This window comes from Callorhinus ursinus, unplaced genomic scaffold (genome assembly GCF_003265705.2).
Source record: "Callorhinus ursinus isolate GAN/ISIS: 27379988/994484 unplaced genomic scaffold, GSC_fseal_2.0 scaffold22, whole genome shotgun sequence".
Taxonomy (NCBI): domain Eukaryota; kingdom Metazoa; phylum Chordata; class Mammalia; order Carnivora; family Otariidae; genus Callorhinus; species Callorhinus ursinus.
In genome coordinates this window covers 14,616,940-14,630,878 of record NW_027397084.1, presented here as the reverse complement: position 1 = coordinate 14,630,878, position 13,939 = coordinate 14,616,940, and the positions used below count along the sequence as shown (strand labels likewise).

At 37.4% G+C, this 13,939-nt stretch overlaps 1 protein-coding gene across 23 annotated transcripts in view; it reads left to right on the top strand.

Annotated features, from left to right (window-relative positions):
• The window catches only part of DST (dystonin), a 478,114-nt gene that overhangs the window by 254,183 nt on the left and 209,992 nt on the right, over positions 1-13,939 (top strand). For 18 of the 23 annotated variants that reach the window (XM_073905137.1, XM_073905154.1, XM_073905136.1 and 15 more), the window contains 3 exons: positions 203-292; positions 2,544-2,621; positions 4,734-4,826. In XM_073905137.1, the coding sequence (XP_073761238.1) occupies positions 203-292; positions 2,544-2,621; positions 4,734-4,826 (261 nt within the window). Of the gene's footprint in view, positions 1-202; positions 293-822; positions 922-2,543; positions 2,622-4,733; positions 4,827-10,350; positions 11,236-13,939 lie in introns of those variants that run through there. The other 5 variants (XM_073905151.1, XM_073905152.1, XM_073905153.1 and 2 more) reach the window with 3 other exon arrangements.

The window sequence follows — 13,939 nt, the reverse complement described above, 5'->3', positions numbered from 1 at the left end:
AATTTGAAATTTGCTCTTTTTTAGTTTTTGGTTTTTAAATTCTAAGTTTAGTTTTTAAGTAATGAGAGAATAACAATGAAAATTTCACTGTGAGAGTGAACACCATATGAGGAATGTTTTCTACTTGTCCCTGTTCTTGTCTGAGTGTTAAAGATGATCCCAGGTTTAGGACCAAAAGTTTAAATTGCTTTTCTCTCTGTAGGTTCGAAAACATGTGAATGATCTCTATGAAGACTTAAGGGATGGACACAATTTAATTTCCCTTTTAGAGGTTCTTTCGGGAGATACCTTGGTAAGTCTTAAATTTCTTAATTTAGTTTGAAGAACATGTAATCCTGTCCACATGGGACCAGTGTGTTGTCAGTAGACACTGTTCAGATTTTTGACACATTCACCTTTTTTGCACTGTGAATTCTGCCTGAAAAAGAGTTCTGGATAGCTTCCTAATCATTTTCAGACTTCAAATGATGTGAATTTGGGCGATTGAAGCACTTTGATTACTTTGCTTATATAATCCATTCTATAATTAAACTACTATTTTTGTTCTTGCTTCTTTTTTACCTTCGGGGTTTTTTTGCTTAGCGGATATTGGATGCATAATATAACCACATATTAAAAGACTCACAAAAAGCAAAGAAAGAAACATTGCTTTCTGAAAAATGGTCTAACCCATTCCACAGGTGTCATTTCCTTTTTTGTGAACATTACTTCCCCTTCTTGGTTACCTGTTCTCCTTCATTATGTTCTGTTCATGCTCTTCTTTTCGTTTCTGGTCTGTCTTGTGTCTTTGCTGTCCTATCTTCTGTCTGTTATGTTCATTAGCCAAGGGAGCGAGATTTTTTGAAGACCTTACGATTGGTGAGTGCCACAGAAGCATGCGAATGTGAACAGCATGAGGATGTGGAGGATGAGGATAAGGGGGTAGGTGTCAGCCCCCATAACTCGACTAACCTAGCCATGACAGTGTGCTGAGCGCTAACGTGATAGAGATGTAACCCACGGGTTCGGGCTCCTTTTTAGAAAATTAGAGAAAGGACCAAAACCCACAGTGAGGTGATTGTGTGTGTACCAGAAAATTGGAGAAGGGAATATTTTCTCTTTAAATTTATTTGTACATTACTGTGCAGTGCACGGTAATTGAACAAAGGTGCTTAAATTATATGATGGCATTTTAGCTAAAGAATTTTATATACCTTTTATATAAATACGGAAATCTTGACAACTAGCCTTGCTAATTTTTATGCAAATCCACTTCTGGAATTTATATTTCAAATGTGGCAACTATTGCCTTATTTGAAGGGACTTATGGAAATTTATTTATAATTTAAGTTTATGCTTTAAATCATACTGGCAGTAGGTATTTGGACATTCTTTATGTATTTTCTATGTCTTGTTTTATTTAGAAGGGGGGAAGGTTTTAAAATTTGGAGTCCTGGTAGAACCCACAGCGCTGTTTCATCTTCATGACACTTAGTTGACTTCAGCCCACCTTTGCAAGACAGATATGCTTCTTTTGTCACCCATATCCCAAGTGCCCCTAATTCCATTGGAAATTGTGCCTTTTTTTTTTTTTTTTGGATCCAGTGGATGAATTCATCAACAGTATTTCTACCTGTTACATAGAACCTATTTTTCCATTCTGCAGTCCGCTGTCTGTTTCATTATGGTGCCTTTGGCTTCAATAACCTATTCATATTTGAGAAGCTAAGCTGTCAGTTTTTTTTTTCTTCCTTTTGGAAGATTTTATGTGGTAAATTTCAACTCCATTCTTTGTATTTTTGTTAAGCATCTTCTCAGCTCTATCTCCTTATGTTTTTCTTCTGCAAACTTGTAGCATTTCTCAAGGAAAATGGCATCAAGGAAAAGAATTATGGACTGTCAGTTTTCCTGAGACAGTAAATAATCATGTCCATCCCTAAGCATTGTAAAACTATTAGAGTCCAACCGATTTTGTGAAAAAGCTAAAATAAAGAGGAAATATATGGTTTTAATTGCTTTTCTCTCTTCCTCTATCATGACTAAGTAAAACTCTGTCTTTTCCCTCTTGGTGATTTTTATACTAATTGCATGCTACTTTACCTCATTTTCATTAACATGCCATACATATATAATTATAAAAACCTGCTTAACAATAGAGTTTATTAAGGCAAAATGGGGAGTGGTATTTAATTCTTTCTGTGCATCCAAAGCTAATAAACTGTAGGCTAGAATTGTAGTATAGTGACTATAAAAAGTCTATATGTTCTATGGTATTTTCTTTTTTTCTTTTGTTTAAATAAAACATATAGAATAAAGCATATGTTTAAATAAAACATATTCAGAGAAATCCCTACTTGTTTAAATTCAATTTCAGTTAATACAAAATCATAAAAGTATCTTTAAAAAAAATCTAATGGGTTTACCTGAATAGTAAATACTGTTTTGACATGTTAAGATGAGCATAAAGTATATTTATAGGGTATATTTATCATAAGTGTATTTAGTATGGTCAGTGGTATCAGAAACTATTGTGTTTTTTATACCCTGCATTTTTCTATTCTTAGCCCAGAGAAAAAGGTCGGATGCGTTTTCACAGACTACAGAATGTACAAATTGCACTTGACTATTTGAAAAGACGCCAGGTATGATGTTTTTCAAAGACTATAATCTTATAAACATATGTGACTGAGTAAATCTACATAGAAACATGTCAGGGAATAAAAAGGTTAAATTTGTGAATTATAATGATTAAGTTTGTGGTTTTGTGAGACAAATATTTAAAAATATGTTCAAACATTTGCTCCAAAGAAAAAGAAGTTAATAGTAGGTGTAAGCCCAGAGGAATTATAAGTGGCTGCATTTCCATCTGAATAAGAGCTACTGATTTTCCTTCTGCTAGAATTGGAATGCTTTGCCTAGGAAGCTTAATGACATTTTAGTAGCAACAGAATGTTAAGAATGCCTATGAACAGTTCTTAGTAGTGGAGCAATACTTTATTATTTATACTTAGTGTATAAAATTATTTTATTAAAAAAAGTTTATATAATACTTAAAAAAACTTAGTGTAAACATTTTTAATACTTAGTAGTGGTAAGGCAATATTTTGTTTTTTATAGAAATAATATTCGGTAATCAAAAGTAGTTAAAGATAAAATAATATTTCTGACAACAGTCTCCAAGTAGCTTGAGATTTTAGAAGAAATCATGTTAAGGAATGAACACCATATTGGATGGGATCTTGATTTGGTGGCATTGTGGTATTGTAGAGGTATAAGGCAAAGTATTGGTAATGTTTCAGTTAGTAGAAAAAAGGAGAAAAAGAAAATCAGGAGAATGGAAAATTACTGAAAACAATGAGAAATCAGAGGTGGCAACATTTTGCTTGTTAATCGAGTAAGGGAAAAAGGAAGGGAGGGAAATGGGGAGAGGTAAACACTATTTTTTATTATTCATTAGTTTATTATGAACATTAAAGTGCTTTTATTTTTTAAACTTCGATAAATAGTGCTTGAATAGGTTAAATGTTATTTTTATTTACCTTAATATTCTTAATTCTAGTGGAAGTTTCCAGAAGAGCTGATGGTTAATTATGTTTCCTTGTCTGAAATGTTTTTGGCAGTGTATTGTCCAGGAAGTAAGATGTTAGTTATTATCATATTTAATTCATGATATTTAATTATTTTTATCCAGGATATAAATGATAGGTATCATTACTGTCTTTGGTTACCTAAAAATGCATAACTTGATAGTTAATAAGCTTGGTTATTTGATAGTTAATAAGTGTTGTTGTTATTTTTATATTTGAGCAGCCTTCCAAATGTCCAGTGACATATATTTATTTATCTTGGTAACAATTTATGGTAGATAAATAGAAAAATGTTGCTAGATTTTTTTTCCCCACTTTGTGACAGAAGTATGAGAAAGTTATTAAACTTTTATGGTTCAGAACTATTTTATGGTTCAGAACAGTTTCTTAATGGTAAGAGTAAAATAAAGCTTATTTTCAAGTGACAAAATTATATCTAATTTTAAAATCTCAAGTATTTAAGAATTCTCAACTTGAGTTGTATTTTTCTCTTGAGAAGTGAGTACTTTTTTAAAATTTTATTATGTTAATCACCATACATTACATCATTAGTTTTTGATGTAGTGTTCCATGGTTCATTGTTTGCATATAACACCCAGTGCTCCATTCAGTACATGCCCTCTTTAATACCCATCACCAGGCTAACCCATTCCCCCTCCCCCCTCCCCTCTAGAACCCTCAGTTTGTTTCTCAGAGTCCATAATCTCTCATGGTTCGTCTCCCCCACCGATTCCCCCCCTTCATTTTTCCCTTCCTACTATCTTCTTCTTCTTTTTTTTTTTTAACATATAATGTATTATTTGTTTCAGAGGTACATCTGTGATTCAACAGTCTTACACAATTCACAGCGCTCACCATAGCACATACCCTCCCCAATGTCTATCACCCAGCCACCCCATCCCTCCCACCCCCCAGAGAAGTGAGTACTTTTAATACTTGTTCTAAAAGAAAAGCCAAAGTAACACTTGTTTTTTCCTTTTTGGTTACTCTATAATTTGCAGTCTAAAATGAGTGGAGATAGGGAGTAACAGTATTTTGAGGATTACTGGTATTTAGATCACTTTGATTTTTTCTTTGTGTAATTTAGAATTGTTTTTATGTAGGTAAAGGTAATTTGTGGGCTGGTTTGAAAAAGTTAGCTTTATCTCTTCTTTTCATATAACACAGGTGAAATTAGTGAATATTAGAAATGATGACATAACAGATGGAAATCCCAAGTTGACTTTGGGATTAATATGGACAATAATTTTGCACTTTCAGGTAAGCTTAATTTTTCTTAATTGTCATTTCTTTTAGCCTCTCATTGCTGATTTTCAAGTAGTTGATATGAAGAATGAATTATGCATTTATGTCCTATGGAAGAAAATAAATTTCAGGCTTCTTTTCTTAAACAATATATTTGAATGTTTCCTTTCAAGTAACATACTGCCTGTGAACCTGGTACCCTGTTTCCTGGTATCAGTGAGTTTATAAGATGATGCTTGTAATCTTGTTGAAAACCCACCTGTGCTCGGGAGCTGAAATATGTAATGCGAAGACAAGAGTTTGGTTATAGAGAGGAACGATAGCTTTATTGCTTTGCTGGGCAAAGGAGGCTGCAGCAGGCTAAGGCCTCCAAAACTGCAAGCCCGCCTGGAGGAAGAGGCTCCGGGGTTTTATAGGGAAATACAGAATCTAGCTGGTTTCCACAGGAATTGTGTACATGCAGCTAGCCACCCTCATCATGTTTTCAAGGTGGTTCCTTGTTCCTGAAACAAAAGTATAAGAAGGGAGGAGAGAAGGTTTGTGGAAGAGAGTAAAAAGGTTACTTAGTTTAAAATCAAGCCTCCCTTAGGCATTAATGTAGCCATTTTGATTTTTGCTCAACTTCCTGCTTTTAAGTGGTTTCAGTCTCAGTGTTGGAAGACAAAGATTTCTTTTTACTGAATGCAGACACATTTCTTTTGTTTATTGGACAGTATCACTTGGCTTAGATACATGAACATTTTGTGATTCATTCTTTACTTAGAATGGTTTTTGTTGGTATTCTTGTTTCTCAGCTGAGAACTAGTTTTTCCTGTTGACAGACACTAGATGGCAGTATAATTTTCATAAAGGGATCTCCTGAATTAGAAGTAGCCGTATTTTGTGTAGAGCTGTGCTTTCTCAAACTAGATTTGGGAAGCGTAAATTCAGATTTATTTTTTTTTTAAGGATTGAATTTATTTATTTGAGAGAGAGAGCGTGTGCAGGAGCAGGGAGGGGCAGAAGGTGAGGGTGAATGAATCTGAAGCCGACTCCATACTGAGAGTGGAGCCCGGGAGGAGCTTGGTCCCACCACTGGGAGATCAGGTACCAAGAGTCTGAGGCTTAACCGACTGAGCCACCCAGGTGTCCTGAGTAAATGCAGATTAATTTACTATGATTTATCTAATCCATCTGTGCTCATTGAGGGCTGATTTGGAGTTTTACTTTTTTGTAAAACGATGCATTTTGAAAAAAATCATCTTTATTTGATTTAAGGTGAATTCTAACTCAGGAACGTGCTTTAGTTTATTACCCACTTTCCTGCTTATGCAGTGTTGTATGTGCAACTCAGAGCCTGACCCATAGTAGGCATGCAGCAAATCATACTGATTGACTACTGTTCAGTTAAACCTTGAAGGAGGAAGAGGTAGATTGCCAGCTTCAGAAAGGAGCTGAGGTTTTAAACCAAATCATGAGAGGAGTAAGACTTATTTCTTAATTTATAAAAATTTTCTGGGATTTAAGGAAAATAGTGTACCTGGAGCTCATTTGGGAATAGGATAAATCTGACAGGGATGGAGAGCTGTAGGAATTAGAATCTAGGTAGTTTCCAGGACCTGAACAGGCAGCTGATCAAAATTGTAGCAGTAGGAGTTTGGAGGAGACTCCGGCAATGAGGTGTCACCAGCCAGACTACAGGCTAGCTAATACAGGTAAATGTTCCCTCAGCTGGGCTTTTGCTATCAGGGAGATCTAGTAACAGGGGCTGGGGGCAGGACCCTAAAGATCTGAGGGCCCCCATTACTAGAGCAGCCCTTTCTCAGGGAACTAGGGGACTGAGCACTAAACCAAGGCAGGGATTTGGGCATGGAGCCAGACCTTGTTTCTAGAATTGGGTAAAGACTAAGTAGAACTGCTGGCTGAAAAGCAGATTTCATATGGATGTCCTCAGCAGCATTTTCAGGGATCCTTTAATCAGTCCTCAGTGGATCAGGTCCCAGAACTTTGAGCAGGGTTGAAACTGCAGGAACTCCACTTGGGAAGATTAAAGGCCTATTGGAGCAGGAAGCTGGTCCCATCATTACCAACAGAGCTGTGAGACAGGCTGTGTCTGGACTTTGAGCACTTGGGGCCGAGGAAAGCACCCAGGCTGTGGCAGGAGGCAGAGCTTAAGTGGCACCATTGACTCTTACTTATGGCAGTTGATGACATTGGGTACATCCCTTAACCAATCTGAACTTGAAAAATAATGTTTTAGGAAACTGAATCTATCAGTTTTACAAAAAATAGATCAAAACGAGCAGGGTCTGTAGTTAGGGAGGTAGAAGCTAAGAAGCTGAGGTGGTAATCTCCGAGTGGAGTGATAAAGGCCAGAACTCAGGTGGGGATGGAAAACTGAATCCAAGGGATGACATTTTGAAGGAAGAAAGGAATGGACTTGGCAACAGGGCAGAGGATGAAGGAGCAGGATTAAAGATGACTCTGAACTGTTCAGCCTGGGATATAAAACAAACAACAAACCAGCAGACAACTGAGAGAAACAGGGTGATGGTCAGGGGAGAAAGAATGAAGAATGACCATCTGGGTGGTTCGATGGCCTGCTGGGCGTCCTGTGCATCTGTGTGCTGAGCACTTGGAGATATATGAGCAGAGCTGGGAAGTCAACTACGGGTAATACACTTAGACTTATCAGTATAAAAGTGGTCACTGAGTCCATCAGAGAGAAGGGATCTTCAGAGGATTCAAGAAAACAGCATGCGTGGAGAAGAGCTGAGAGCTAAGGACAGACATCTGAGGAAGGCCCATGATTTGGGGTGCAGGAGGAAGAAGATCCATCTGGGGAAACAGAAAAGAACAGAACATTTGGAGAGATGGATGGAACAACAAGAAAACGTAGTGTTGCTGAATCAGAGGGAAGAGAATATCAAGTAGAAAGGAATGGTGAGCAGCATGAAATGGCACTGAAGAGAGTGAGAAAATGAAGACTGAGAACTAGTTTTACGTAGAAGGAGGACATTGGAGACCTTGGAAGAAACAACTCCCAAGCGACTGGGAGCAGAGACCAGGAAATGACAGACCAAAATGTGACTAAATGGTTAGGAATTAGATCCTAAGTTTGAAGAAGTTTAAAGCAAAAGGTCATTCAAAAAGAATTATGTATTAAACTCTTTGCATTTCGTCACTGGAGGAAAAGGGAAGACCAGCCACAGAAAGTACTTCTAATATAATCCTAATGATCTTATGGCATAATATGGAATCCCATGTATTTTAGAACCCAGATGACAAGATATTATGACTGTTAATTTATCACCAGTATTTAGAATTTAGATCCAGGTCTGTTTAATGTGGAACATAACAATGTTTTGGTAAAATAAAAATATTCCTTCTTATTTAAATGAAATATCTTTTCTTAGTACTATGATAATTTAAGATTAGAATGATTTTACTGGTTATGCCAAAATAGAAGGCTATTTATAGCAGTGGTAATCATCCTCACTCAAAGTGACTGGGCTTTTTTTTTTTTTTTTCTATACTTTACATAAATAAAGGAAGTGATTTCAGAAGATCAATTTATTGTTTAAAAAATATTTGTTACAAGCATCACAAATTGAATCTCTTTTCCAGTCAGGCTTTCTGAAGGTAAGCATTATCAGTAGGTAGTCCCCTATCAGTAGCTACCATATGCTAGCTCCAGAGATGCTAGGATAATGAAGTATGTTGTTGTGTCTATTGGGAGAATGTTCATAAATATAATCTACTGGTGATGAATCAATTGCAGTATAAATAAGGGATGGAGAGGAGGGAATGTTGTGATAGAATCAGGAAGGTGTTAGAGACATTTTCACTGATACTAGAGATAGACTTTGCAGGATGAGTGCCAGCTACCAGGCGGAGCTAAAGTTGGGCCATTTCTGGGAGAGGCAGTGTGCGATGGCCTGGGAATGGATAGTTGGTGAGTTTGGAGGGAGCTGGAGGGAAGGGCGGTTGGGATGCACATCAGTAGTTCAGCCTTTATCTTGCCAGTACAAAAACCAGCCGTTATGGTTTTACATTCTCATGAATAATGTTCCATTGCAGATGAAGACATGAAAATAAAATTAAAAATAAACCCAAATCTGAGGCTTTGTTTTTGCCATTGTGTCTTTTAGGATTCAGCTTTGCCATTAGAGATTGTTTAATTTTTTTCTTTCAGTGATTAATCATCATGCAGGCCTATCATTGACTAGTATCGGCAGCATTGCTAACTTGACTGTTTAATTGAATATTCTTATTTAGAAAAGTATAATGAGTTCCATCTTGTGATCAGTCTAAAAACTACCTAGAGAATGGCAATTATCATGTTTTTCCACTTAGTCAAATGATACCTGCTTACGTGTAAGTCCAGTCATGCCATACTAATTTTCTTTTTACCATATCTATGACTCAGTTTTAGAAATATGCACACCTTGGATAATCAGGCTCCATATTGACTTACTCTTTTTTTTAGCAAGGCCCTAGTAAAATTAAATAATATTTAACTAGGATACAATTATAAGAGTTACCTACGAAGTTTAACTGCCTTCATTCATGTATAAGAAACACATTTATGTGTTTCTTCTGGCGGCTAAGCATTTCATGCTTCAAATCATAAAACTGATCAATTTGCTTATGTGAAAATCCTAATGCTTACATAAGGAAAATGGCTTGGAAAATGTAATGGCATATGAAAATGTAATATGAAATATGAAAAATTCTATTACATAATATGAAAAATATTACAAACTATTTTATGATTTTTATTTTATTATTATTTTTAAAGATTTTAGTTATTTGAGAGAGACGGAGCACGAGGGGAGGGGGAGGGGCAGAGGGAGAGGGAAGGGAGAAGCAGACTCCCTGCTGAGCAGGGAGCCTGATACCAGACTCAATCCCAGGACCCTGAGATCATGACCTGAGCCGAAGGCAGACACTTAACCGACTGAGCCACTCAGGCACCCCTATGAGATTGCTTTTAGAAACAATTTTTATCGAGTATCTTAGGAATTTAGCATTTATTATCTCTCCTTCAGCTGTTGAATCATCCTGTTTTTGTTTTTCAATGGTTGCTGTTTTGAAAAAGTTTTAGTATAATTTACAGAGATTTTTAAGCCCCCCTTTTCTTTGCAAGTACCAGAATTAGTTGGTGTTTCTTAAGAAAAAAATTATACGTTAGAGACTCCCTGAAACTACTTTAGAAAGGCATTTTGCTAAATGACTCCTGACTGGTATTTGCTTTCTGTTTGCTCTCCGATTTGTTGAACCACCAATAGTTTCAAAGGTTAATGCAAACTTTGGTAGTGTAACTGCATTTCAGAAAACTGAAAGTTAAACTGAGGGTCAGAGTCTTCTTGTATGATAAAGCAAAAGGTTTGCCTTGAAAGCTCATCAGCATTATAATTTTACAGTGAGCCGTAATGTTTGTCTAAGAGGATTGGTGGCCAGAAATAAGCCACGGTGTATAATGAGACACAGGGACCCAGCTGGGCAAGATGCCATGGTATTTCTTGCGTGCGCTTTTCTCATAAGCAAAATGGCCTCATGCTGAAGAGGATGGTCATGAAGTCTGAGGAATTAGAGATCAGAGTGGAATTTTCAGGCTTAATGCAGAAGATCGAAGGAAGCCCTGGATTTTGAAATGAGTTAATCTGTGGAACTGTGATTTCCTGCAAATCAAATGGGGAATGTCTGTGGATGTGTCAGAGCCGAGAAAGAACAGTATTTAGATCCTGCCAAAACTCCTTTGAGCCCTGAAAAATACTCTCCCAGAAGAAAATATTTCAGGAGAAAGCTGATCAAGACAACTGTAGGCGACACAGAGTCAGTAGAGCCAAACAAGCAAAATGAAGGCAAGAAGAGTGGCATTCAGCTCTCAGAAGAACAGCGAGCTCTTTTACCCAGGAGACTGGTACGGGAGGACTCCGCTGCCCCAGACCCCACACTGGAAGATGGGATTCCGCAAGAGAAGACACAAGTTTTAGTTGATGGTGTGAAACAGAAACTGGTGCCGAGTGCTGCAAGAGATCTGTCTTACCATGGGGACACTTCTGCTAATGACAGGGACACAGAAGCAAAAGTTAGTGACCTGGAGGAAAGGATTCCAGAAAAGGACAGCACTCCTTATTGTGCAAAGAGGAAGGAACATTTAGATGATGCCAACAGGAGAGAAATAACATTCCAAAGGAAAACTGATGTTTTAACGTTACGAAAGGCAGCCAGCTTAAGTTCCATTCACTATGGTACAGAGAGATTTGAAAAAAGTGGGTTTTCTGAAGACCCATCAAAAAATTATAGCAGTGTTCAAGGAAAGCAAAACACTGAGAGATTTTGCCCTCATGACATGTACCATTTTTGCTTTGAAAAAAAGAGATGTCATTCCCTCTGTACCAATGTGTCCTCTGTTTCCAAGGACACAGATGGAAATGAGGTAAGTGAAACGTGGAGTCTGAGTTTAAGGTATAAATAAGGACTCAGGTACTTATATCCGACTGAGGTTCTGTAATTTGTCAAAGTTTTCATATTAGTTTATGTGAAAGTTGGAGATTTCTTGGTACATTTTGTTATTTGTAACCTTAGGTTTGATTAGTATGATTTTTATTTTCTATGATATCTGCATTTCTTTGATCGCATTTAAATTTAAGCCCCCGTACGTTTTTGTTGGAAGACTTAGAAAAGCGTCGCCTTGAGACAATGCACATCTTTTGAAGTTCTCTAGTTCACGTTCCTTGACTTTTCCAATGGAAGAGCCTTTGGAAACTTAGCTGCAGTGTAGGCAAAAATTGCATCAGAAAACAGTCACGAGAAGATAATAGTTTCATGATGGATGTTGGGAGGATACAGTACAATTATCAGTCAGTACTGACTTGCTGATCCATAAGTTTGAAAAGCCAATGCCAGTTCTCTACCAGTTTTCATGCACAGGAATACTCATATAATTGCTTTTAATTCTCTCTGTGTGTGTGTGTGTGTGTGTGTATGTTGGGGTGGGTATCAAAGATGAAATCGCCCAAATCTCTTTTGTTTGTTACATGAGTTATTCCCCAGCCCCCATCTAAAATCAGAAATCATTTGGGCAGCATGTCCTAGGAATTTCAGTATGACACTGACGTCCGGAAGTTGAGATCTTTATTCCTAACACTGATATTTAGCTTTAGACAAGTTACTTCTCCGCGGTTTTCACTTGTCTTTAAAATGTAACTGAATATTTATTTACTTGCTTGAGACATGCATTACCTAGACAGCTTCTACATGTTACTAGGTGGGAGTGGATGGTCTTTAAGCTCTTTCTCACTTTGTCTTTTAACAAAAACCCTGGACATAAGTTTGGTATGTGATGTTAAAAAGTCTTGGCGAGGTCAGCGGAGATCATTTGCATAGCAACAGAATGAGGTTTTATCAGGGTCAGTGTGCATGATCCTCGTGGGCCTTGGCTGTGGAGCTCTGGGAAGCTCTTCCCGTGTATGTATACTGCCATGCCTTGCCAATAGTATGTCAGCCCTTAGATTTACATTTTTCAGTGGTTACATTTTGAAGAGAAAGCATAGAGTCTGTGTCAGTGCAAAAGGAAACTACTTAGCTGTTCTGTGTTTAGGAATGAAACCACTTGCTTTGCTCCATGTTTTCCAGCTGTTTGTGTGTGTGTGTGTGTGTGTGTGTGTGTGTGTGTGTGTGTGTGTGTATAATATGGCTTCTTGTAAGCCTTACATGTTTTCAATAATGGGAATTCTTAGAATCTGTTTCCTAAGTGGTACATAAGCCTTTTTTTGTTTTATTCTCATGCCAAGGATTTTAACCCTTCTAATTGGTGTAGATTTTAAACTTCAGTGGAAAATATATGTGTTCTAAGAAGACACAAACCTGCCAGTTAGATTTCTTAAATAATTGTGATATGGAAGTACTTAACAAAGCCTCATATCTTCTAGGGTAAAAGCTGAATGGGATAGTCATTATTTATCTGAGGAGTTTGACGTCTTACTTCCCTGCAGTCCAGATAAAGACTTCATTCTGGAGCTTACAAAGAATCAGAACCAACAGCTTAGGTACTCCCCGTAGGACATACTTCCTGTTAACCTTGGAGGTGTTTGATTCTGTTTGCTCAATTACCTTTGGTTAGAACTATGCACACAACTCTTTATCTTGCATTGGCTTCTGCATTTTTTATTGGAGAATTAAACGCAAATGAGGGCACTTAGCCCCTTTATTAGCATTACATCTCAGGGTTAGCCAGCATTCCTTCCTTATTTGCTCCTTCAAGATCTTTTTCATATCTTCCCTGTCACATCTGTTCTTTCTCTTGGTCAGTTTTCTGCAGGTTTGGGGTTGATGACTTTGAGTTTAACTTCCCAGTAGAATAGTGTACAGTTCTCTGAGCTTTTCTTAACCTTTGAATTAGTTCAGTCCTCTGACTTAAACTTCCCTGGTCCTGTGAAGTTTATCATTTCTAGTATAGGTGACCAGCCTACCTCCTCTTTAAATTCCTGTGCTGACCTAGAGTGTTCTTGCAGGCACAGGGCTCTGTGGAGGTCGTTCAGCCAGCGCCTCCTTGAGTGCTACTGAATGAAATCTCATAATCGGGTTAATCTTGACTAGGGTCAGGAGTTGTAAATAAATAAAAAAGGAGTACCTTAGATTTGTGTATTGCTTTGGAATTGGAAAAAGGATTTCAGACACATTGTGTCTTTTATCTTAACAACTGTATGAATAGGCAGAATAGTTCTTCTTTAATAGAATGAAGAAGTCAGAACTAAGGTTAAGTCATGTCCTTAAAGCAACACAGTATATGGCAGGAGCCGAGTTGAACTACTCAGCAAACTACTTTGATTGTCAGTTTTGAAGGATATTGCTGTGAGGTCAGAGCAGGGCTTGATGTTTATAGGAGTTGATGTTCATCTATGAAGGATGAGTGTTAGAGGTGGCAAAGGCAGGCCATGGTTGGGGACAGGGAGTAATGAGGTCATTGCAGTCACCTACTTGAGAGATGTCTTATTTGTCTAAGACTCACGTGCTTCCTGTACCTTGTGACAAGGTCTCCAACCTTTGCCCTTGAGCTTTTCCCACAAAGCATTCTTACTTCTCTAGTTTCACAAATCCCACCTCTTTCTAGTCTTCTTACATTGATTTCAGCAAAGCTG